This window comes from Argopecten irradians, chromosome 13, assembly GCF_041381155.1.
Source record: "Argopecten irradians isolate NY chromosome 13, Ai_NY, whole genome shotgun sequence".
Taxonomy (NCBI): domain Eukaryota; kingdom Metazoa; phylum Mollusca; class Bivalvia; order Pectinida; family Pectinidae; genus Argopecten; species Argopecten irradians.
The window spans coordinates 33,349,506-33,376,641 of record NC_091146.1 but is presented as its reverse complement, the minus strand read 5'-3'; the positions used below and the strand labels follow the sequence as shown (position 1 = coordinate 33,376,641).

The 27,136-nt window shown below is 38.6% G+C and overlaps 1 protein-coding gene across 1 annotated transcript; it reads left to right on the top strand.

The window, feature by feature from the left end:
* Positions 1–241: 241 nt before the first annotated feature.
* Positions 242–27,041, top strand: LOC138306394 (uncharacterized). The gene is made up of 9 exons (XM_069246843.1): positions 242–360; positions 12,619–12,753; positions 14,612–14,708; positions 18,888–19,061; positions 20,288–20,401; positions 21,010–21,060; positions 22,749–22,778; positions 22,961–24,514; positions 24,570–27,041. Exons 3-9 carry the CDS (start codon positions 14,633–14,635, stop codon positions 25,235–25,237), a joined length of 2,667 nt encoding a protein of 888 aa, XP_069102944.1. The 5' UTR covers positions 242–360; positions 12,619–12,753; positions 14,612–14,632; the 3' UTR covers positions 25,238–27,041.
* The last annotated feature ends 95 nt before the right edge of the window (positions 27,042–27,136 follow it).

Genomic DNA, 27,136 nt, shown 5'->3' with positions numbered 1-27,136 from the left:
TATTTCATCAAGGCTATTTTGTCGTCATTACACGAAACCACACAGAGTTTGTGTGATAGACGCGATTCCTTGATCTTGATTGGCTGGCATACAAATTGCTAAACATTCGGAGGCGGGGTCTACTTTAGACTATGATCTTAGCTGGTTCACATTGATACCACTGATAAGCAGAGTACACGTGACGTGACCACGTCATTCACGTGACCGGTAAACTATTTATCTACCTGTGCGCTAACGACATTTCGTTATTGGAGCAAGGAGTCTCATATGAAAGACTTACAATTGGTGGACACGCAAGTTCTAATACGTTACTACGAAGATCACCAAATTCACAGTTACCAACACTCCGGATCTGCAAAGGTGAGTTAACTATTTTTTTTTATTTAACTGAAGAAGGCGATTCCCCTTTCTATATTTCTAGGTTGAGACAAGGACGAAGATATCACTTATTAATCCTTGGTTGAGATAAGAAACGATTGTCTTAGTTGATAGGATACAAAACAAACAGGTTTCTGTATCTGGAATATGTTTACTACCATTGTCAGTGGTAACGGTGACAGGAATAACACAATCAAACTATTAAAGGACGATTATCTTACCAAAACGGATTTTATGTCTTTAAAAAAATAAAAAAATAAATCAATAATTAAAAAATAATGAAACTGTATTAAATTTAAATTTTCATAACGCGGGTCGTTTTATGTTTCCCGCCGTCGTCCTACATTGTAATTACCGCGCATTTGTTGACTATTACTGCGCAAGACAGCAAACATTCAATGTTAACATATATTAAGCAGGGAATCTTACATTTGTTTAATGTTGTAATCGTGTAACTGATTCTAGTACTCTCTACTCTCTAACCCCTGCCCTTTACCCCCTACCTTCTAACCCCTGCCCTTTACCCCCTACCTTCTAACCCCAACCATCTACCCTCTACCCCATATCCTCTACCCTCTAACCCTAACCATCTACCCTCTACCCTCCACCCCATATCCTCTACCCTCTAACCCCAACCATCTACCCTCTACCCTCTACCCCATATCCTCTACCCTCTAACCCCAACCATCTACCCTCTACCCTCTACCCTCTACCCCATATCCTCTACCTTCAACCCCCTACCCTCTATCCTCTACCTTCTAACCCTACATGAGTTGCTATTACGGTCTATCGCCTTGCGCATGCACGGATTATGACGCCTTAGATATTCGAGAGAATTACAAAAGATAATAAAGGAATCATTTTAATGAACTCTAATTAATATATAAAAGCAATTTCTCAATTACTTTCCTAACAATGGCAGTCGGTCATTTTTAAGGCCGTGACATACTTGCATACCCTACCCTGTACCCCCTACCCTGTACCCCCTACCCTGTATCCCCTACCCTGTACCCTGTACCCCCTACACTGTACCTCTATCCTGTACCCTGTATCCTGTACTCTGTACCCCTACCCTGTACCCTTTACCTTCTACCCTTCCCCCTATCCTGTACCCTTTCCCCCCTACCCTGTACCCCTACCCTGTACCCTGTATCTCCTACCCTGTACCCCTATCTTGTACCCTGTACCTCTACCCTGTACCCCTACCTTGTACCCCGTACCATGTTCCTCTACACTGTACCCTGTTCCCCCTACCTTGTACCCTGTATCTCCTACCCTGTACCCTGTACCTCATACCCTGTACCCCTACCTTGTACCATGTACCTCTACCCTGTACCCTGTTCCTCTACCCAGTAGTACCCCCTACCCTGTACCCCTACCCTGTACCCCTACCCCTACCCTATACCCCCTACCCTGTACCCTGTGCCCCTACCCTGTAACCCCTACCCTGTACCCTTTACCTCCTACCCTGTACTCTTTACCCCCTACCCTGTACCCCCTACCCTGTACCCTTCACCCCTACCATGTACCCCCTACCCTGTACCCTTTACCCCTACCATGTACCCCCTACCCTGTACCCCCTACCCCATTACCCCCTACCCTGTACCCTTCACCCCTACCATGTACCCCCTACCCTGTACCCTTTACCCCGTGCCCTGTACCCCCTACCCTATACCCTTTACCCCCTACCCTGTACCCTTTACCCCCTACCATGTACCTCCTACCCTGTACCCTGTACCCCTACCATGTACCTCCTACCCTGTACCCTGTACCCCTACCATGTACCTCCTACCCTGTACCCTTTACCCCCTACCCTGTACCCTATACCCCCTACCCTTTACCCCCTACCCTGTACCCTTTACCCCTACCATGTACCCCCTACCCCTACCATATAATCCCTACCCTGTACCCTTTACCCCCTACCATGTACCTCCTACCCTGTACCCTTTACCCCCTACCATGTACCTCCTACCCCTACCCTGTACCCCCTACCCTGTACCCCTACCCTGTACCCTGTACCCCCTACCCTGCACCCCTACCCTGTACCCTTTACCCCCTACCATGTACCTCCTACCCTGTACCCTGTACCCCCCCTACCCTGTACCCCCTACCCTGTACCCTTTACCCCCTGCCATGTACCTCCTACCCTGTACCCTTTACCCCCTACCCTGTACCCCCTACCCTGTACCCTGTACCCCTACCCTGTACCCTTTACCCCCTGCCATGTACCTCCTACCCTGTACCCTGTATCCCTACCATGTACCTCCTACCCTGTACCCTGTACCCCTACCCTGTACCCTTTACCCCCTACCATGTACCTCCTACCCTGTACCCTGTACCCCTACCCTGTACCCTTTACCCCCTGCCATGTACCTCCTACCCTGTACCCTGTATCCCTACCATGTACCTCCTACCCTGTACCCTGTACCCCTACCCTGTACCCTTTACCCCCTGCCATGTACCTCCTACCCTGTACCCTGTACCCCCTACCCTGTACCCCTGCCATGTACCTCCTACCCTGTACCCTGTACCCTCTACCCTGTACCCCTACCATATACCCCCTACCCTGTACCCTGTACCCCTACCATGTACCTCCTACCCTGTACCCTTTACCCCCTACCATGTACCTCCTACCCTGTACCCTTTACCCCCTACCATGTACCTCCTACCCTGTACCCCTACCCTGTACCCTTTACCCCCTGCCATGTACCTCCTACCCTGTACCCTGTACCCCCTACCCTGTATCCCTACCGTGTACCTCCTACCCTGTACCCTTTACCCCCTACCATGTACCTCCTACCCTGTACCCTTTACCCCCTACCATGTACCTCCTACCCTGTACCCTGTATCCCTACCATGTACCCCCTACCCTGTACCCTTTACCCCCTACCATGTACCCCCTACCCTGTACCCTGTACCCCCTACCCCGTACCCCCTACCCTGTACCCTTTACCCCCTACCATGTACCCGCTACCCTGTACCCTTTACCCCCTACCATGTACCTCCTACCCTGTACCCCTACCCTGTACCCTTTACCCCCTACCATGTACCCCCTACCCTGTACCCTGTACCCCCTACCCCGTACCCCCTACCCTGTACCCTGTACCCCCTACCCTGTACCCCTACCCTGTACCCTTTACCCCCTACCATGTACCCCCTACCCCTACCATATAACCCCTACCCTGTACTCCGTACCCTGTACCCTTTACCCCCTACCATGTACCTCCTACCCTGTACCCTTTACCCCCTACCCTGTACCCCTACCCTGTACCCTTTACCCTCTACCATGTACCTCCTACCCTGTACCCTGTACCCCTACCCTGTACCCTTTACCCCCTACCGTGTACCTCCTACCCTATACCCTGTACCCCTACCATATACCCCCTACCCTGTACTCCGTACCCTGTACCCCTACCATCTACCTCCTACCCTGTACCCTTTACTCCCTACCATGTACCCCCTACCCTCTACCATATACCCCCTACCCTGTACCCTTTACTCCCTACCATGTGCCCCTACCCTGTAACCCCTACCCTGTACCCTTCACCCCCTACCATGTACCTCCTACCCTGTACTCCGTACCCTCTACCCTCTGCTCTTTACCTTATACCCCCTACTTTCTACCCAACATGAGCTGTTATTACGGTCTATCGCCGTGCGCATACGCGGATTATGACGCCTGGAATTACAAAAGATTATAAAGGAATCATTTTGATGAACTCTAAATAGAATGATAATAGATACAAGATTAAAAGCATTTTCTCGATTACTTTTCTAACAATAGCAGTCGAACATCGAGTCTTACTTGGGTACTCTACCCTCTACCCCCTACCCCTACCCTTTACCCACTTGTCAATTTTGTTTGTTATATGTTTTATATGGAATTAAGAACAACCCATTTATGCCATATTTTGCTTCGTGGTTATGTATGTAACCAAAAATCAACCTCATTGCCTCTTTGATGTTGACCTTTGTGGTTTGTCGAAAACATAATCGGTCTTTAACGTTGTCTGAAATCCTGACCTGGTCACGACTAAGTGGTGTTATTTCTTTGGTCTTTCCAAAATTCAAGATAGCCACCATATTAAAAACGTATTTTGAACTTGTTCTTGTATCAATGCGATGTAGCTGAAACTTGATCCAGAACACAAGTGTTGTTATGTTACAAAACGATCCGAAATTCAAGATAGGTACCATAGTGCCATCTTAAAAGCAAATCTAAAAGTTCTTCTATTTAAAAGAAGGCGGCTCAACAAGTGTAGTTATTTTAACCCGTCTAAAAAACATTGCCCTGTCTAACTAAATAACATCCATGATTGACGCCAACGTCACTATTATAAACTTACCACATTGAAAAAACATTTCTGTTTTCTAATTCATCGTTAGCCAAGCTTGTCACAAGACCGCAGAGACAACTGGACCTTTTGTTTGATGTTTTACAGGTTTAGATTAAAACAATCCTCGAAATCATGCTGTAAATGCTGTATCACATACAGCATGTATATTGTGATTTGACGTTTTTTTTTAGATAGTCGACCCTTATATAAAACGTCCAAAATCACCTATGGAAACTCTAGTGAATAACCTGTCATTGTTTCTCAGATCCCTGTGATTTGGCTTTTTTTCAGATAGACCCTTATATAAAACGTCCAAAATCACCTATGGAAACTCTAGTGAAGAACCTGTCATTGTTTCTCAGATCCCTGTGATTTGACTTTTTTTCAGATAGACCCTTATATAAAACGTCCAAAATCACCTATGGAAACTCTAGTGACTAATCTGTAATTGTTTCTCAGATCCCTGTGGTCATTCCTTGTTATACTCGATACCAGATAATAAGAATAACTCATTTGTATAAAATATCAGGTGACCGTTAAGGCCCATGGGCCTCTTGTTTAGATAGACCCTTAAAACGTCCAAAATCACCTATGGACACACACGCGATTAATCTGTAATTGTTTCTCAGATCCCTGTGGTCATTCCTTGTTATGATATTATTATGGAAGGCAGATTTCAGTTGGATGTTCACAGAAATATGTATATGAATATGTTCTATTGTTATCCTTAACGGTTTCATAATGATTGGCAACGACACGCTAAATTCAATACAACGTCATTATAAACTTGAACCTGGAATTCCCATAAGAATAGTCAATGTTTGTCTTATTTTTTGCATGTTATCACGTGGTAGTAATTTAAGCAATTAGAAAGGTTTCTTCTACGAATTCTGTATACATGAACATTTAAGTCTTCCAGTCCTTGTCAATATTCAAACGGTTTTTCAAACCATCGTTTTTTTTTTAGATCAGACGTTTCTTTTGACTAGCGTTTTCCACTTTGTCTTCGAAGAAGGAAAATATCAAAATTGTACATAGTTATGAATGTAAGCCATTAAGTTGTATTTACTAAGAATAGAAATAATAATAAGCACGAAGTCAGTGTGAACAAATCGATGTTCTTCACCACATACAGAAAAGTTCAAACGTCTTGAGAAGATGTGTTTCGCCTGCGATGAGGAGGAAGTGCTACGAGAAGTTACAAGTTACTTTTAGCTGAGACTCTTAGAATTCCAAGAAGACTTTCAACCCTATTTTATCGCGTTTGTTTATTGAATCCAAGGATAGGTTTTGCAACGTAATATTGGAACTGAAAAGACTTAAAGCCTGTTTTAAATACTATATCAAAGCATTTGATTTTGTGATAAGTATAAAATTACCGAACAGGAAAACCTTTATGTTTCTTTATCAATTTACACAGCTTATTTGGTTAATTTCGGAATCTTTTCTGGACTTCCACACTCGCATGACCTTTTAAATGCAAGTCCATAGGATAAGTTTATTATTATGAAGGAATAGGTAAAATACATGTACACTTTTGAGCATAGTTTGTGTTAACTGTATTAGGAATTAGTGCAAACTTACTTAACTAGATTGAAATTATCCTTATGTAATGGAAGCTTGACATTATACACATATCGGCCATACATCTCAAAATCATTCGTAATAGCTGTATTTGATGAGGAAAAAATACTCACTGAATCACATACAATAACAGTTGTACGGTGTATTTGATTCAACATTTTGTTATCATAAACATTTTTAAGTTTGTAGTGTATGGGATTGAATTGGATGATTTGGAGTATTAAAAATGTGTGCATGGTGTAGGCAGGAGGTAGAGGGCAGAGGGTAGGGGGTATGGGGTAAAGGGGTAGAGGTGGAGGGTAGAGGGTAGATGTAGAGGGAAGAGGTAGCGGGTAGAGGTAGGAGAAAGAGAGTACGGTATAGAGTGTAGGGATAGAGTGTAGGGGGTAGATGGTAGGGGGTAGGGGGTAGAGGGTACAGGGGGTACAGGGTAGGCAGTAAGGGTACAGGGTAGAAGTACGCAAGTATAACTCGGAATTAAAATGACCGACTGCCAATGTTAGGAAAGTAATTGAGAAATTGTTTTTATCAAGTAATAACAGGTTCGTTAAAATGATTCCTTTTAAGGGTAGGAGTAATGGGTATGGGTAGAGGGTAGGGGTTAGAGAGTAGGGGTAGCAGGTAGGGGGTAGAGGGTACAGGGTAGGGGGTACAGGGTAAGGGGTACAGGGTAGGGGGTCAGAACCCGCGCATGCGCACTCTGATAGGGTAGGGGGAGAGGGTAGAGGGTAATAGGTAGGGGGTAGATGCTAAGGGGAATAGGGTAGAGGGTAGGGGTAGAGGGGTAGAGGGTAGAGGGTACTAGAATCAGTTACATGTTAGTTTCATCTTAGACCATGTATATAATTTTGTTCATGTGGTTTAAGAAATTCATAATATTTGTTTCGGAAAGGTAGTGGGTCTTTAAAGATGATGAAATTGCTATAACGGAATAAAATTGCGACGAAACTAAAATATTAATTGCATTCATGTTTGAAACGTGATGATACGATGTTTAGAAAGCGTGTTATCGATGCTGTCGCTAACTTGTCCACGTGTGTTGAGCATTCTTGCAATTTTGTCGTAACCGATGTTTTACATACTTTTGTATATTGGAAATATTCTCCTATATTTTCAAGGCATCAAAATGAACTGACTTGTAAACCGATATTACAAAACAATCTACCATGGTAACTAAATAGATAAATCGGTCCCTTAAAATCACTTTGGAAACCTTTACTTTTTGTAGGTTTCCACATTTTATGCGTATACATGCGTTTACATATTATTTTTGTCCAAAACAAACATAATATTCCATGATATCTACCGACCGCTCACAAGACGTCAATTCACAATTTGTGGCTTGCCGTATAAATTCCCTTCAGAAAGACCTTCATATGTATTATATAAAAAAACAATGCCTCGATAGAATTTGATATTTTATGTGGTTCGGTTTTATTACCAAGTAGGTAAGCGACATCAAAAAGTACGAGATAATGCAAACAGACGTTTTACCTGCCTTAGTACAAATTTTCTCCGCTAGGCTGCGCACTTAAATACTTTTCGGGGCGAAGTCAAGCGGAGAGTAGAAAAGACTACGACAGGTATTGATATTCCAGTCTATCTACAATACGATTTATCAGTATTTAAGAGCGCAGCATAGTGGAGATGTAATTGGTACTAAGGCAGGTAGGCCTAATCCATCCTGAACTCATCGGGTTTAGTATCCCGAGAATATCTATTCCCCGAGGAGTTCCGGATCAGACAACTTTCGGATCCTTTCGTATGTTTTCGGAACACCTCGCTAGCTCGCAGCAGACGACACCGATTAGGGCCTAGGCCTAACACACTGAGAATATTGAATAGGCTGAAGAGATCTAGTAGATATATAAATGCGATAACGTTACGAAGTAATATTATGGTAAGTATAGAAATACATCTTACTGAAGGGTTCATCATTTTCAAATGAAAACTTGCAGAAATGTTGACAAGAAAGTTGTACAAGTAAATTTAATATTTGCTCCTTTTCAAGTTTTTGCCAAATATCTTGAAAACATTGCTTTTTTTGTGAAAAAAAGACGATTCCTCAGCCTAAATTTGATTGTTCTCTATCCTTATTTCATAAATCTACAAGCCTAAGTGAAATGTAAATAATCTAACATGAAATATCTCAATTTTTCTAATTTCGGTCAGCAAATTTGCACAGATGGTATGTATTTCAAGCTCAAATATCTCAAAACATTGTTCGAGAGCACCCATATTTTTTCACATATTTGAAATCTACTGAAAACAAATAGCAAGAAAATAAGACATGTTAGAAAATAATGGCATATGTTTCCCAAAAATATGGAGCTACCTTAAAATCATAGCTATAGATCTACGGGAAATTGTATACAAATGCTATATAAAGAATCTACAAATAATTTCTACTTCCACGTGAAATTGAAGGGAAATTTGTTGCAAAACGAACTACATTTTTTTTGCAATATGAATATACAAAATACAATGTAGTAAGAGGGTACAAGATAGAGGTTCAGGGTAGAGGTACGGTGTACATTTTTGAGGTAGAGCGTACATTGTAGAGGTAGAGGGTATAACGTAGAGGGTAGAGGATAAAGAGTACATTGTACTGGCAGGTTTTATGAAAAAGTCAGAATTTTGTAATGTTGGTTTGACCAGAAGACATTAGACGCCCTGGTCGGGTTTTGGATAATAAAATCAAGAACATATACGTCCTTGATATGATATTCATTTTTCTTCCACAATAGGGGGAGTTATTCAACTCTCAGGGTATCAAATATACGATGCAGCTGTTAATATTAACAATTTGTTTATACTGCACGTGGTATAAATTCTGTGCTTATTCTGATTGGCTGACACGGTGAACTTTGACCGAACTACTTATTTCTCAGTGTCACGTCAATAATAATAGAGTGACGTCAAGACTGATGTTGGATGCGTCACTGATGTTGGAAAGCGTACATTATGTGACGTCGCCGCTGTAATAATACGTCAAATGAAAATTATTTTATCCTAAAGTTGTTTTTAATTAGAGGAATTTCATATGAATGGATTCTTTAATAAAATATGACTTTTGAATGTTAATTAGTGACTTTTTGCTGATGAAAATATCACTGCATCTTATTTGGATATCTCGGCAAACACGCGTTACCTTATCTTCGTCGGATTTCTATCGGCTAAAAGCGGATATAATTGTGGAAGAAACAAATCACACAACTCGTGGTTGTTGGATATGGAATTATTTCCACGCGAGTGAGTTATTTTAAGAAATAACTCACAAGTGTGGAATAAATTCCTAATCCAACGACCAATAGTTGTGTAACCTCTATATATACAACGTAAGCTTACGTGGATTGTGTATTATGCAGTAATCGCGCAGAGATGTTCATTTATCTACGACAGGTACATCAATATATGTATGCAGGTGTAAATCCCTATTTCCAATTAAGCTAATACAAACTGATATCTGTGATTGAAGCTAATATTAAATAGTATATATCTGGCATGTATACGGGTATTTGTGTCTTCAAAATTGATATTTACAAACAAATAATTTACATTAGATGACAGACGCCGAAAATCGCCACTCTTATAACTTATGCGAGTAGAGTCGATCCCGTTGTTCTTATGACGTCATAGATCAGGGGTCCCTAATTCGAATCGAGGTCAATGGCTTTGGGCTTCAGGTGTGTTCTAGAGAAAAGTCGCATTATCTCTAATACCGTAATCGCTATGAAACTCGTATTTTCTCCATTCTAAATTTTATCCAATGAATGTGTTTGTTCCAATTTAGGTCATGGTTGATGGTGACCCCTAGATATTTCCCAGATTCTACATTATCTAAAATTTCGTTGTGAAGTGTGTAATTAAATTTAATATGGCTTTTCTTCCTGAAGATGTTAATAACAGCTAGCACACTTCTTGGTATAAAATTATATTTGCCATTTATCTTCCTGGTCTTCTAGTGACTTCTATATCATTGTCCAGTTTCTGACAGTCTTGCAGTGAAGAGATTTCTATGTAGAGGAGGCAGTAGCAAATATTATATCATGTACAGGTAATACTGTTGGTTAGTTTTTGTGGCAGGTCCCTGTGGTACAATACAGATAATTGAAATAACATGTAAGCAGTAACTTGCTCAGTAGATTCTTTAAAGATATTTCCTAAAACTTATAAACTGATTTTGTAGATATCCATATTACATTTCAAAACGAACCATTTGTATCATTTCGGTACAACCGTACTGATACAACTGGTACGATCAACTAATGGAACGCTAGCTATAGGCTATACGTAACTTCCGCTGTGTCAAGGCGTTGTCAATCCAACAAGTCCCCGTATGAGGATGTACGTACCCATTATTGTACCTTCTACAGTCATGTAGTGGATCGCACCGACAGAATTATCGACCAAATATCCCGGAATCAACAGGTAAATATCCGTCGGATCAGTCAGCTTAGGACGGCAATCGCTAAACTTATTTTTCATCACAATGTTCCTAGCTTGTATGGGCAGGGCCAAATAATCATAATCTGCCTGCACCCTTTGGGCCCTTCCCAGCATGACGACCATATATATATAGCATCTGTGAGAAATCTTCCATCCGGCCAGGGCTGTTATAATTAGAAGTTTAGAAGTTAATTATATAAGCAAACTTTTAAGATAATTAAATTTTCAGTCCAGGGGTTACTTTCACTGACAGGTCCGGTAGCACCGCTAAATCTGGCTATCATAACTGATCATGATCGAGAACAATGTCGATGTTTGCTTTCTGATTGTATATATATAACCCAGAGATTTAAATGTACTATTTAAATCTCTTATATAACATTGGAAAAGTGACATTATATTGTGAAAATTTGCACCCGTGAATTTTAACAACTTTATAGTAGTCTGTAACTGTATCAAACCAGCTACAGAAAAAAAAATGTCTGACTAGATTACAATTGAAACTATCGATAGCTTAATTGGCATTCTATCAGCGATTGTTATCGGCTTATCGAATTTGCCATCGATTGATCTATTTGAGAGGCATACAATCACAATATATCGATAGTGTGAAGTATTGTTACACCCCTAAACACGCTGATCATACTTGTAAAGTGAAAGCGGATGGATAAAGTGTGTTTCGGGTGGATAAAATGCTAAAATAGATAAAAACAAACATGGACCTGTCAGATTGACAAGGATATATCAACCCTCGTGAAATGATATTGGTGTATACATGTATTATATAAACACTCGGCAAGCCTAGCGCTGGCCAGCCAAAATCTTTCACTTGAGAAAGAGATTAATATAATCTTACATGGGTCTGTCAAGTGGACATGGATATCTCAGGGTTGACAGATCCATGTTTGGTTATTTTTCTCCCACACTTAGTAGAAAAAAATATGAAATTTTACTTGCTTTCCAGCTTTTTCATTGTGCCACTATCACAGGAACGTCGTTATGTGACAAAATTGATGATGTCATTGACAATGCACGCAGTGGTTACACCACATGTATTGATGACGTCACGTGTGTAAGCTGTCTTAAACCCTCTGTGTAAGATTGTTATCATTTCCTAGCAACCACTCGATATATCCCTATGAAGTATGGGAGAAATCCCTATCCACTGAATTGACAGGCCCATACAAAATGATGTTAATGTTATCCAGCAGGGCAAGGCAGCCTTCACAAACAGAACAATTACATGACGTCACAACAATACTATATTGTCAAGACCTCGCGATAAAAACATTCCAATAACTGGCGATGCTGTGCATTTATGAAATGTCAACTGAAATCCCATAAACAATATTAACCCTATAACCTTACTACCGAGACCACTTTTGCTCAGATCCCTGGGTGGTCTTAATATAGGTTTTACTGTAATTGTTTTCAAACCTAGTTTTCCCTAGCTAGTCATATATATATAATATACCAAAAAGTGTATCTTTTAGTAACCTTCATACAATTACTCAAGGGGTTACTATCATTATATCAACCCCTAGAATACAATATATATCATTGTATGTCATAAGTCGAAGGCAGTTCATGATCAGGAGGACAAACCTGACCAATCACAGGCCTGAGTAGACCTACTTTGAAGAGAGAGTGACACCTAAACTTCAAAGCCACATAGTCAACTACAGTGTACTGTTATTCAAGGACCAAACTACTACTTGTCTCATCGGTACTTTTACCCAGAGCCATGATTGTTATGGCATACATGTATTCCAGGGGTGGCTTAGTGACAGTGATATTAACCCCTAAATTATCATGGATAGTCATTTAGCTGATTTAAAGTTTTACTCACTTTTACCTTTATGTTTTACAGGTAGCTGTTTTGCAAGATTGTTTTGGTATGGTGGCCAGTGATACCTTACTTTAGAAGTAAACAAGACATTTTGAACCATAACATCGTGTGACATCTAACAAAAACAACCATTGGTTCCTGTTGCTGCGACAAGTGGTATGAAACTAATAATAACCCAAATTTTAGATATGGATTCATCTTTTCTAAATTTTCAATTTATTTGTTATTATATAAATACTGTCATAACGAATGATGTTAAACAGAAATATACATTTTATTTTTTTATAAAAAACGAATAGCTTTCTTTTATGCCTTGGTTCCTACACATAATTTTAATCTACCATGATGTAAAATATTCAATTTCATCGTTTTTAGGTCACCTGAGACGAATTCTCAAAAGACCTATTGTAATTGCCTTTTTTCCGTCGTCGTATGTCGTCAATCTTGTCTGTAACCAACTTTCATTTTTAACTCATCTGGCCCGGAGGACCGGTGAGCTTATATCACGGCACGGCGTCCGTCGTCCGTCCGTACGTCCGTCCATCAACATTTCCTTTAAATCAATACTATTCATAGAGGTCTGTATGGATTGTAACCCAATTTGGCCAGAAACATCCCTGAGCAAAGGGGAACAGAACTTTTATGAATTATTAAATTTTTGGCTCTGACCTCCCGGGGGCAGGAGGGGCAGGGCCCAATAGGGGAAATAGAGGTAAATCCTATAAATCACTACTTGTCCTAGAGCTGTGCATGAATTGTGACCAAATTTGGCCACAAACATCCTTAAGAGAAGGGGAACAGAATTTGTATAAATTGCAGCTCTAACCCCTCAGGGGCAGAAGGGGCGGGGCCCAATAGGGAAATTTGAAGTACATCCTATTAATCACTACTTGTCCTAGAGTTCTGCATGGATTGTAACCAAATTTGGCCAGAAACATCCCTGGGGAAGGGGAACAGAACATGTATAAATTTTGACATGACCCCTTGGAACAAGAGGGGCAGGGCCCAATTGGTGGATTTGAACAAAATCCTGTAAATCGCTACTTGTCCTAGAGTTCTGCATAGATTGTAACCAAATTTGGCCACACACATCCTTGGGGAAGGGGAACAGAACGTGTATGAATTTTAGCTCTGACCCTCTGGGGGCACTTGAGGGGCGGGGCCCAATAGGGGAATTAGAGGTAAATCCTATAAAACACTACTTTTCATAGAGTTCTGCATGGATTGTAACTAAATTTGGCCACAAAGATCCTTGGGGGAAGGGGGACAGAACTTGTATTAATATTTGGGTCTTACCCCCTGGGGGCAGGAGGGATGGGGCCCAATAGAGGAATTAGAGATAAATATTCAAATTCCTTCAGAAAAGAAGCAATGAACCTGTATTTAGAACATTACTTGGCATTACAAACCAGGTGAGCGATACAGGCCCTCTGGGCCTCTTGTCTACTTCTCCAAAACTGCTGAAACAAATTCAATGAAAGTTTGCAAAAACCCTTCTAAGGCATCAGCCCAAACAAAATTGTGAATTAGAGGGCATCTCCCAGGAGGCTGTGGAAGGGGATAAAATTGGCTAATATTTCAAAAACCTCTTCTCAATTGTTACATATGAAGTTCACCTTAGACCATAATGCATAAGTGTAACTCTATGAAACTTCGGAAAATTGGATTGTTTTATCAAGTCAATCAAATTATTCACCTTGATGATATTGACATACATTGACAGACAAGAATAATACAAATGATCTTACATACTACATATAGATTTTATTTGATCTGTAGGTGACCTCTAGATCACAACTCTGACCTTTTCACATCCCTGCCGGGGATCAAATTCTGGCCGCTGTTAGGTGAAGGAAAAAATGACTTAACCACTACGTGACTCGATTGGTTAGACAAAAACTTATATTTCAGATCTTAATCAAGTGTAAAAAGTAGTTGTTTTTGCATAAATTATGTGCCAATATTTCTGGTTTACTATATAGCTTATTGGGTTATTGATGTTTTTCTGTTTCAGATTTAAATTAACACTTCAAAAATGGCAGCAAAGAGAGAGACCAAAACAGAAGATGATAATGTGAGAAGAGAAGAGATAAGAGATATTCTGAATGCAGGTGAGAATTGTATCTGTAATTATGATTCCTCATCTATTAGTGGCTCATATTAATGAATTGTCAACATTTTTTCTAGTTCAGATGTGTTATGTTAGTGATAGTTATATACAGGTAAGTCAACATCCCTCTGGTCCAGGTGTGTTATGTTTGTGATAGTTATATACAGGAAAGTCAACATCCCTCTGGTCCAGGTGTGTTATGTTTGTGATAGTTATATACCGGAACGTCAACATTCCTCTGGTTCAGGTGTGTTATGTTTGTAATAGTTATATACAGAAAAGTCAACATCCTTTTTCTTCAGGTGTGGTATGTTTGTGATAGTTATATACAGGAAAGTCAACATCCATCAGGTTCAGGTGCGTTATGTTTGTGATAGTTATATACAGGAAAGTCAACATTTCTCTGGTTCAGGTGTGTATTATTTGTGATATATACAGGAAAGTCAACATTTCTCTGGTTCAGGTGTGTTATGTTTGTAATAGTTATATACACAAGAAAGTCAACATCCCTCTGGTTCAGGTGTGTTATGTTTGTAATAGTTATATACAGGAAAGTCAACATCCCTCTGGTTCAGGTGTGTTATGTTTGTAATAGTTATATACAGGAAAGTCAACATTTCTCTGGTTCAGGTGTGTTATGTTTGTAATAGTTATATACAGGAAAGTCAACATCCCTCTGGTCCAGGTGTGATATGTTTGTCATAGTTATATACAGCGAATTCAACATTTCTCTGGTTCAGGTGTGTTATGTTTGTAATAGTTATATACAGGAAAGTCAACATCCCTCTGGTCCAGGTGTGATATGTTTGTCATAGTTATATACAGCAAATTCAACATTTCCGCGGTTCAAGTGTGTCATGTTTGTAATAGTTATATACAGGAAAGTCAACATCCCTCTGGTTCAGGTGTGTTATGTTTGTAATAGTTAAATACAGGAAAGTCAACATTCCTCTGGTCCAGGTGTGTTTTTTTGTGATTGTTATATACAGAAAATTCAACATTCCTCTGGTCCAGGTGTGTTTTGTTTGTGATAGTTATATACAGGAAAGTCAACATTCCTCTGGTTCAGGTGTGTTATGTTTGTAATAGTTATATACAGGAAAGTCAGCATCCCTCTGGTTCAGGTGTGTTATGTTTGTAATAGTTATGTACAGGAAAGTCAACATTTCTCTGGTCCAGGTGTGTTATGTTTGTGATACTTATATACAGGAAAGTCAACATCCCTCTGGTTCAGGTGTGTTACGTTTGTGATAGCTATATACAGGAACGTCAACATCCCTCTGGTTCAGGTGTGTTATGTTTGTGATTGTTATATACAGGAAAGTCAACATCCCTCTGGTTCAGGTGTGTTATGTTTGTAATAGTTATATACAGGAAAGTCAACATCCCTCTGGTTCAGGTGTGTTATGTTTGTGATAGTTATATACAGGAAAGTCAACATTCCTCTGGTTCAGGTGTGTTATGTTTGTGATAGTTATATACAGGAAAGTCCACATTCCTCTGGTTCAGGTGTGTTATGTTTGTGATAGTTATATACAGGAAAGTCCACATTCCTCTGGTTCAGGTGTGTTATGTTTGTAATAGTTATATACAGGAAAGTCCACATTCCTCTGGTTCAGGTGTGTTATGTTTGTGATAGTTATATACAGGAAAGTAAACATTTCTCTGGTTCAGGTGTGTTATGTTTGTGATAGTTATATACAGGAAAGTCAACATCCCTCTGGTCCAGGTGTGTTATGTTTGTGATAGTTATATACAGGAAAGTCAACATTCCTCTGGTTCAGGTGTGTTATTTTTGTGATTGTTATATACAGGAAAGTCAACATTCCTCTGGTCCAGGTGTGTTATGTTTGTGATAGTTAAATACACGAAAGTCAACATTCCTCTGGTTCAGGTGTGTTATGTTTGTGATAGTTATATACAGGAAAGTCAACATTTCTCTGGTTCAGGTGTGTTGTGTTTGTAATAGGTATATACAGGAAAGTCAACATAGCTGGTTCAGGTGTGTTATGTTTGTAATTGTTATATACAGGAACGTAAACATTTCTCTCGGTTATAATGGGTTATTTGTGCCTACATGTACATGCCAGGCATTACATCTGAGTACACATAAAATTATATAAAAACCAGAGTGGGGACATAAGCTCTCAGACATACACGAGTAGCTGTAAGTCTGACACTGGCCAAGACTTAGAGCTATATGTTATACAGTTAAGATCTCGTTTATAATGTACACAAGGGAGAGATTGATGTTAGGGTAAACTAATGATATTTCTGTAAATAAGTAAATCACTCTAATCTTCCTACCTAACGTTGATTTTTTTATAAACATCACTCACAAAATATAATAGAATATAGGCTATACAGTATCAATATATGCTGTATATATGTAGCGGGATCGGACTGGTTTGATCATCGGTGACCAGGTAGCTGAGTCGGTAGAGCACTCTGCTAGTATTTGGAGGGTCACGTGTTCGAATCCCGGTCTGGCCGCTAGTTACATTTTCTCATATACAGTTACAAAATCGGTGCCCAACAAAAAAACCACGGTGGTGGTGTTTCGAAGGGTCTGGTATGTCGTCGAGGTCTAAGACTTTGAGAAAGGATGGAGGAGTGTTGCTGAATTGGACTGGGTCAATCATTGGTGACCAGGTATCTCAGTCAGAGCACTCGGCTAGTATTCGGAGGACCTTGAGTTTGAATCCTGGTCTGGCCGCTTCATTTTCCTCTCTCCTGTTTCATATACAACAACTCATTTGAACAAGGGTTATCACGTTCATGACCCGGGTGGATGATGTGAACGCTTTAAAATTATTATCATTAGTTAATTAGGTCACCTGAGAGGAAGTCTCATGGTGACCTATTAGATCGCCTTTTGTCCGTCGTTGTCTGTCGTCCATCATGCGACGATAACCTTTTACATTTTCGACTTCTTCTCCAAAACCATTGAAGCAATTTCAATGAATTTTTTTACAAACCTTTTAAGGCATAAGACCAATCAAAATGTGAATTACATAGTCCCTATCCCCCAGGGGCTGTGGGAGGGGCCAAAAGGGGTAAAATTGACTAAAATTTCAAAAATCTTCTCTATACTCACAGATGTGGTAGATTCAAATACTCTTCATAGATTGGAAGGTCTTAAGGCCCTCTGCAAAAATTGTGAATTATATGACCCTGGGATCTCAGGTTGCCCCCTGGGGAGGGGGTTAAGTTTACTACAGTTTATATAGGGAAAACATATTTTTGAGCATTTTTCGGTCATTTGTAATAGGAAATGAGTCAAATTTTGTCAGATTTATCAGCATGAGATGACCATTGAACCGTATTATCAAACTTTCCATGATTGACCCCCAGGGGCCTTATGGGCGGGGTCAAAAGGGGTCAAATAGGCTAAAACTTCAAAAATCTCCTTCTGCATTTTTTGCTCAATTTTCAGAGTAAACGAGTCAAACTTGGTTAGAATTATCAGCCTAGGATAGCACTTTAACATCATATGCCTATTGATCCTGGCTGACTCCCTGGGAGCAGAGTGGCGGGCCAAAAGGGGTCAAATAGGCTAAAACTTCCAAAATCTGCTAAAATTCTGGAATTGGTAGAATCAAATACTCTTTGTAGATGGGAGGTCTTACGGTGTTTTATAAAATTGTGAATTATATCACTCTGGGTCTCACTGGTTATCACATTACCCCACTTGTATCAAGTTTTCTTTAGTTTATATAGGTAGAACACATTTATGAACATTTTTTGCTCAATTTTCATAGGAAATGAGTCCAACTTGATTAGAGTTAATTATTAGCCTGAGATATAGAAGTTTAATATCCATATCAGTCCTCGCTGACACCCTGGGGGAACAAAGGGGCGGGACAAAACAGGGTTAAATGAATAAAATTTTAAAAAATTATTGAGTTCAGAGGTTTGATGTAAGCAAATGCTCTTCATAGATTAAAAAGTCAAATTTGTAAAATCACTGACCGACATCAAGGGCCAGTAAATGGTGTTTATATGTCTTTGTTTCATTCTATATCTGGACTCAGGTCACCGTTAAGGCCCATGGACCTCTTGTTTTGTAATGTTTCAATTCAATATCAATGTGATTACTATGACAATTCTAATGTAGAACAAGATTCTGCCTTTGTTTCCAAAATATTACAGATTGTAACAATTATCCATAATATTACAGATAGTAACATCAACCCAGTTGGAGCTGAGAGGTTCAGTCAGGTGATGGAGTCTTTGATCTCTTCTGCCGTCCCTGGCCAGACTGAAAGTTGTACTCCAAGCGAGAAGACAGGAGCAATAGCAATACCGGAGATCTCTTCTGGAGCAGTTGCCACTCCCACAACTGTCAATCAGTGTACGGAATCATTTTTCTGCGTAGATTATATCAAAATTAAATTCTCAAATTTGTTGTGGATTGATGTCAATTTGGGTTTTAGCCCACCATCATCAGATCAAATTGCCTTTCATCTGTGGTCAGTCCGTCCATTAACAATTCTTGTCGGTCCGTCCGTCCGTCCGTTCGTTCGTTAATAACTCTTGTTCTAATTCCCATAAAATACTGAAGGATCATTCTTGAAACTGTAGGTTTCCCGAGGGCCTTAGTTATGCATATTGCATTCTGGGACTAATCGGTCGACAAGATGGCTGCCACGCAGCTATCTTGGATTTTGATAAAGTAAAGTTTGTAACTGCTATTTCTCAAAATGATATTGAAAGAATATGTCTTAAATTTCATATGTAGGTGTCCTAAGTGCCGTTATTGTGCATATTGCATTTTGGGAAGGCCAACTTCTTGGATTTCTATAGTTGAAGGTTGTTACCGATATTTCTCAGAACCTAGCTTTGCATAATGCATTTTGGGACCTATTGATAATTAAGATGGCCGACAGGCCGCCATCTTTGATATTGATAGCTGAAGTTTGAAAAGCAGAGAGGAGATCCCTCTTTCAATTGTCATATTGGGGAACGGGATTAGGGTAACTATAATTACCCAGATCTAACATGGCGTTGATGCAAAAATACGAGGAAATCGTACTGCCTGTTCACAGAATATACAGGTATTTTAGATTTCTAAAATAACCACCGTAGATTTGTCTTGTAACACTATATTAGCAAAATTTTAAGTGTAAGTCCTATCACAGTATGCTTTCCTTGTATATTTACCCCATCGCCATGTTGGATCTGGGTAACTGCAGTCACCCTGATCTAGTTTCTTCCTGTGCATTGTCAGCCATAGATCATTCTTTTGTGAGCGCCAAGATTTCTCTGGTTTCATGTTCATATTTAATCATATCTAAATAGAAATTACAAAAAAAAAAAAAAAAATTCTGAGTCATGAACGAAATAAATATTTGCATATCCTTTAAAATTCTTTATTGAATCAATTAATATATCAACAATTAGTCATGGGATCCAGCATGTTTTATGACATGTTACATAATTTGACCACAATCAAAATAATCTAAATACGTAAAGTCTTAACAGCATAGACTCAGTTTGTTATCTATTGAAATCAGTATAACAGCAACATTTGATATCCCAGTGTATATCAATCTAATTATGATTTATTACATGTTTCAGTCACCATCAACTACAATGATCTCAGGGAATATACAGATGAAATTAACATTAAGACTATGAAAGTAGGACATGCTGAAAATCTTTCCATTGGGGAACAAACAGTTTTACCACCAGGTTTGTATGAAAATTATGTAGCATTGAATTGTTTATCATTGGATGGTTTACTATTTAAATTGCTTTTGGTCTGTGGTCTGTGCTCTCGGTCTGTAATCAATTCTTGTCACCGCTTTTTCTCAGAAAGTATTTAGGGACAGGAGCTTCAAATTTTATATGTACACTTAGCTTCCTTTGATCCCTAATTACAAGACATATTGTAGTGAGGCATTGTCTGATAGGCAACAAGATGACCGACAGTCAGCCATCTCGGAATTTAATACCTGTACTTGAAACTTGTTATCGCTGCTTCTTAGAAAATGATCCTTTTGATATACAGTAGTTTGATATACAGTAACGGTATATCATATTGACTTGATGTGATTTGGCATAACCAGGTACTATGCATCATTCTTCTTGTAATCAGCATGCACATCATATAACCCCTTTGACATTTGTCAAATAAAAACATATCTAATGTTAAAATTAAGGACCTTCGATGTGGTCGCTATGGTGTTATATTGCCCTTGAAGAATCTAAACTATGGAATGATGCATTGATTCACCATCCTCATAACAATACCAGTAATCATAATACAATGTAATTATCATACATATCTTGTTTTCTAGGTGGTCCTCCTGTCGGGGATCGTTCTGCAGCCAACTCAAGTCGATCCCAAAGTAAGTTTTACAGGTGAAAAGTAGGATAAAATAAAGCAATATTGAGCATGCTAGTTATTAACTAGTAGCTAATTTAATGTGGCTATCATTTTGCCAGTACAAGACTATCATATTGCAGAATCCAGTTTAATAAATATGTAACTAGTTATGTAGCAAGATATTGCAATAAAGAAATATTGGCAGTAATCCGTGGTCCGTGGTCCGTGGTCCGTGGTCCGTCCGTCCTTCCGTCCGTTAACAATTTTGTTACTGCTATTTCTCAGAAAGTACTGAAAGGGTCTTTCTCAAATTTCATTAGGGCCCTAGTTGTGCATATTGCATTTTGGTACCGATCACTTTACAAGATGGCCGACTGGAAGCCATCTTGGATTTTGACAATGAAGTTTGTTACCGCTATTTCTCAGAAAGTACTGAAGGGATCTCACTCAAATTTTACATGTAGATTCCCCTAGGAGTCTTGTTGTGCGTATTGCATTTTGGGACCAATCGATTAACAAGATGGCCGACAGGTCGCCATCTTGGATTTTGACAATTGAAGTTTGTTACCACTATTTCTCAAAAAGTACTGAAGGGATCTGTCTCAAATTTCATGTGCATTCTCCCCTAGGTCCCTGGTTATGCATATTGCATTTTGTTACCGATCAGTTTACAAGATGGCCGACAGGAAGCCATCTTGGATTTTGACAATGAAGTTTGTTACCGCTATTTCTCAGAAAGTACTAGAGGGATCTCTCTTAAATTTTACATGTAAGTTTCTCTAGTGTCTTGTTGTGCATATTACATTTTGGGACCAATCGGTCAACAAGATGGCCGACAGGACGCCATCTTGGATTTTGACAATTGAAGATTGTTACCACTATTTCTCAAAAAGTATTGAAGGGATCTGTCTCACATTTTATGTGCATGGTCCCCTAGGTCCCTGGTTATGGATATTGCATTTTGGAACCGATCGGTGAACAAGATGGCCGACAGGAAGCTATCTTGGATTTTGACAATGAAGTTTGTTACCACTATTTCTCAGAAAGTACTGAAGGGATCTGTCTCAAATTGCATTTGCAGGTTCCCCTAGGGGTCTAGTTGTGCATATTGTTGGACTGATTGATGAACAAGATGGCCGATAGGCCACCATTTTGGATTTTGATAGTTGTAGCTCGATACCACTATTGCTCAGAAAGTACTGAAGTATAAAATAAAGTCAATATTTAGCATGTAGTTATTAACTAGTACCGTTTTTAATGTGATATTGCATTTTGCCAGTACATGATCAGTCATATTGCCGATCAGTTTAATAAATATGAATTTTGATATGTTGCAAGATATTGTTAAAGAATATTGGCAGTAATCAAAAAACAAGGGATGTTATAACTCATCAAACAGTTTCATATGTAGTAATCTGTCAAATATCATATGTATGAAAAAACTTTGACAATAGCAAAACTGAATGGAATAGTTTTAGTCATCCACATTTTATTGACAGACATAGTAAACATTTTCATATAAAATACTCATGGTGAAGTTTTATTATCACCTAAGATTCCTTTGATTTTATTTCAGTACAATATTGCATATCAGACCAGTTGTATGAAAAAAATAAGTTTGTGTTTAGACAGATATGTTTATTTAAGGTTTCTGATATTTGTTATATAACTGAATTGTACTTAAGTAAAATGATTGTTTTTATTCTACAGATATCCATTCCGACCTATTACCCCAAATAGGTGAGTCTTCTCAACTACTTGTATTTACAATATGATAGTAAATGTACAGCGTAAAGATTTAAAGATATAAACATTTTTACAGTAATAAACATGTTTCTTGACTCATTACTATGTTTTCACATTATGGAAATTTCCGTAACACACTAACTTTTATCAGCTTTTTTGTCTTTTTGTATTATTAGAAACAACTATTGATAAGATCAAGACAGAAAAAGAAAAAAAATTCATACAGACCAGAGCGTACCATGATGCTCAAGAGAAGCTCCGAATGAATAGAGTCTTAGTGATCAAGGGGAACACGGGAGACGGGAAAACGTCTGCCGCATTCCAGCTGGTACATTGGTTGATGGAGCAGGAGCAGTGCAGAAAACCACTTCAGCTTCATAAAATTGAGAAATTGGATTTACTGGCTCCACATTCTGATCTTGCTTGTATTATTGATGACATATTTGGAGAGAGAGATATTGGTAGACTGGATGTACAAGAGTGGAACAAAAGGCTTAAAGATGTAGAAACACTTTTTGCTAATAAACAAAACCAGACAAATATCCTGATTATCACAATTCGAAATGAAATATTTAATGTTTTGGAAGAAAAATCTCTAGGGACAGTTTTTAGGAAAGACAACATTATTGATCTGAGCTCAAATAAGTACAAAATCAAGGGTGAAAAACAAAAACTATTAGCAATGTACACGCCAATAAATCTGACATGGACAGAGGAAGAAGAGGAAAAAATTCTAGGTTATGCAACTCATATTGGATTCCCTCAATGTTGTCAGCTTTTCTATAATTCCGCTGAATTACAGAAAAAACGGGCAGAATTTTTCGAGAAACCAGTTAAATTTTTCATACAAGCTCTGTCAAATTTACCAGAATGTTCTGCCATTCTGTTTCTCTTCCTCAATGGTGGAGATATTAAGGTAAATGATCTTGACCCAAATGTGGATAAAGTTAACAAAACGCTGTTAGAACAAGCATTTAGGATTAAACTGGTTAATAGTGAAGTAAGGACAAAAAGGGAGTATGAGGAGAAAGTAGATTTTGTAAGAGAGAGTTTAGATAAGCTATTAGGATTTTTGGTAAGGAAGGAGAAACAATGGTCTGGTGAGGAAGTGTACAGATTTCATCATGATTCTATATATGTCACAGTAGCTCTGTTGTATGGAAAGAAAACACCTGTTGGCTACATAAAACATTGTCCAAGAAAAGCTCTCAGTTATCTAACAACTGTAGAAACATCTACAGACATGGTTGTCATATCACCTGGTCATTACAATGATTTGTGTGAACGTTTGCTCCGAGAGTTTGAGAGTGTGAAGAAGTATGATTATCGTACTGTGATTGGCTCTCTAGATGTGTGGAAAGAATTTGTTGAGATATTTGATAAGTATTTGAATGAGAAAAAGGTTAATAAACTCAACATATTGAATAAAGCATGTTTGTCTGGATCAGCTGAAATAGCTTTGTATCTATTGAAAAAAGGTGTGAAACCTGACGAACACACAGATTGGTGGGGATTGATTACAAGAGGTTATAAGGGTGAGAGAGATCTAGATATACTCAAGGAAATTGTTGTTTACTTGAATGATGAGATGAAACAGAAATTGTTAAATAAAGCATGTAGGTATGGATCATCAGAGTGTGTTATGTATCTGCTCAGTGTCGGGGTCAAACCTGACGAGGACACAATGTTATATGTGGTGGAGGGAGGGGAGTATGGACCTGTACAATACAGTACGACAGTATGGTGGCACTCCTACAGGGACGGATGAGGACCTGTACAATACAGTACGACAGTATGGTGTCACTCCTACAGGGAGGGATGTGGTCGGTAGGAATGTCCTACATTGGGCGTGTATGTTACAGAGAGAATCTATAGTAGCAGACTTGTGTAAAGATTACCCTGACCTCGTACATGGTACTGATATGTTGGGACAAACACCGCTCCATATGGCGGCGGGGACAGGAAACTGTTCTATGTTCCAGACAGTAGAAAAAACTGTACTTAAATGTTTGTGTAGAGTTGAAGATTTACATCACAAATGTGAAAAAGTGGACGAATTTTTGATACATATAGATTGTGCGTGTAGTCAGTACATGTGTCAGTTAGTGAACCGTGACGGGGAGACTGTGTTACATCAGAGTTGTATGAGGGGACAAAAGGATTTGTGTTTGTATATTTGTAGGTCTTACCCCGCCATGACGGCGTGTAGAGATAGGGACGGCCGTCATTGTCTACATTATATAGCTAGATATACAACAGATGTAGACTTATTTATTGAGGTGGAGAATGTTGTGAGTAAACACTTAGAATCATTACATCAACACCACAATATTAAAACTTTACTGGACAGGGAGGGGAGATCTGTTTTAGACTTGGCGAAGGAAAGGACAGAGGAACTGAGAGGGAGAAGGAACCCTTTGTATGAACATCTTCTGGGAGTGTTTTCTAAATAAAAACAATACCATTCACACCTGTAAGTATGCACAAATAATCATCACAAATCATATTAAACAACCATACATAAATTCCAGGATAAAATTAAGTATTTTCCTGAGGACAATCGATCCATTGTCGAGTTTATAGTCCCGATTTCACCGAACGACTTCGAGCTGCGCCTCTAGGGGTGTCCTCGACGACGTCCGAGTGCGGGTCACAAACTAGGACGTTAAGTCAGATCAATCAATCAATACACAGCAACAGAGTATTATGTAATATATATATTTAAAATAATGAGTAACATTGAATGATACTATTTTTCTTGTTTGTACAATAATTGATATGTTACGTATAGACCAGTCATTTAAACAAAATAAAATACAATGTTTTGATAATTCAGCAAAGTTGTTTTAGGTTTTTATATTTTTGTTTTTTGAAGAGCTAAACACATATATTTCGCTTTGGTTCAATAAAATATTTTTTTTTATAAAAATTACGACTACAATATGAAAGACGATGTGGAAGCTATTCAGAATTTTTTTGTTTATTTATTTATTTATTTTTTTTTTTGATTGAAATAATTCTTTTTTTTTTTTTGCTTTGATTGTATGAAAAAAAAGAGCAAAAAAAAATCCAAGACTTGAAAATCATTTATTTTGCTCTCGAACAACAAGTTCTCTTCTTTTTTAAGACATAACAGATAGCCGTTAGCGTTTTATCTAGTGTAATGAAAGGACATCGCTAAATATCGGAATCAGATTTTGTTTGCGGTACAAGGGAGACAACTCGTATAAGTACTAACATCATTGCATGACGAGAGAAGTCGTACGAAAATGACGGAAGGTTTGAGTAGGTATGGGTCTGAGTTGTACATTTATATTATTTTAATATTTTGACTGACATTGTAAACCGGTTTCTCCAATAGATTTGTCGTATGAATCAAAGACATACAGTAGATTATACATCTATGCGTTATCTTTGTGACATTTCTGGTATATATTTTATTGTATTTCTAGCTCAAACCGATATTCTAAAATGACCTTGTATGTGTAACACAGTGCTACATTTTACAGAAATATAATCATTGCCTCCTTTAGAAATCGAACTCTGGTCCTCTGACTTGATAATCTGACGCTCTAATCAACTGATTGAGCTTAAGAAAGTCTCTATCCGAGAGGTATATTGTATAGTGTGTATTCACCAGAGTTTCTACATATCTATAACTTAATGATGTCATATTTTGGATGCTTTCTAAAATAAACGGAGACAGATTTTCTCTGCATTAGCCTGTATGAATATTGGACGCTTTACATATGTAATTGCTAAATATGCTGAGTGTGTAATTAAATGGTATGTATTCAAAATTACTCGTATGAAAGACAGATCTATAAAATGTGTGTATTCTGTACATGACTTTTATACTGGGAGTATATGTTAGATTTGATCTATAAAATGTATGTATTCTGTATATGACTTTTATACTGGGAGTATATGCTAGATTTGATCTATAAAATGTGTGTATTCTGTATATGACTTTTATACAGGGAGTAAATATTAGATTTGATCTATAAAAATTTGACATATGTATTATTTATATGACTTTGGGAGTATATGTTAGGTTGTGTCATATTCTTTGAGAATTTACCATTCAATATTTCAGTTTCATTTGTCTTCAGTATTTGATTAAGCCAGTGGTACACAAACAGTTTATATTTAAAGCAAGAACATGACAATCTTGTTATTATCACGTGCTTTGTACTTTGTATTTAACAATGTTGTTAAATTGTGTGTATATAATAAAAATAAACATTCATAATATAATCTTCCGTTGTTGTGACTTTTTAGGTCATCTGACCAGAAGGATGACCAATAGTCATCATGCTTTGTGACGTCCGTCGTCATGGCTGAAACTTGCT

Bases quoted from the DNA above. Each gene is read 5' to 3' on its own strand.
- LOC138306394 (XM_069246843.1), top strand. From the start codon at position 14,633: ATGGCAGCAAAGAGAGAGACCAAAACAGAAGATGATAATGTGAGAAGA. The intron at 19,062-20,287 runs GTACGGAATCAT...TACATGTTTCAG, and splicing joins TCCCACAACTGTCAATCAGT to TCACCATCAACTACAATGAT. The intron at 24,515-24,569 runs GTACGACAGTAT...TGTACAATACAG, and splicing joins GTATGGACCTGTACAATACA to TACGACAGTATGGTGTCACT.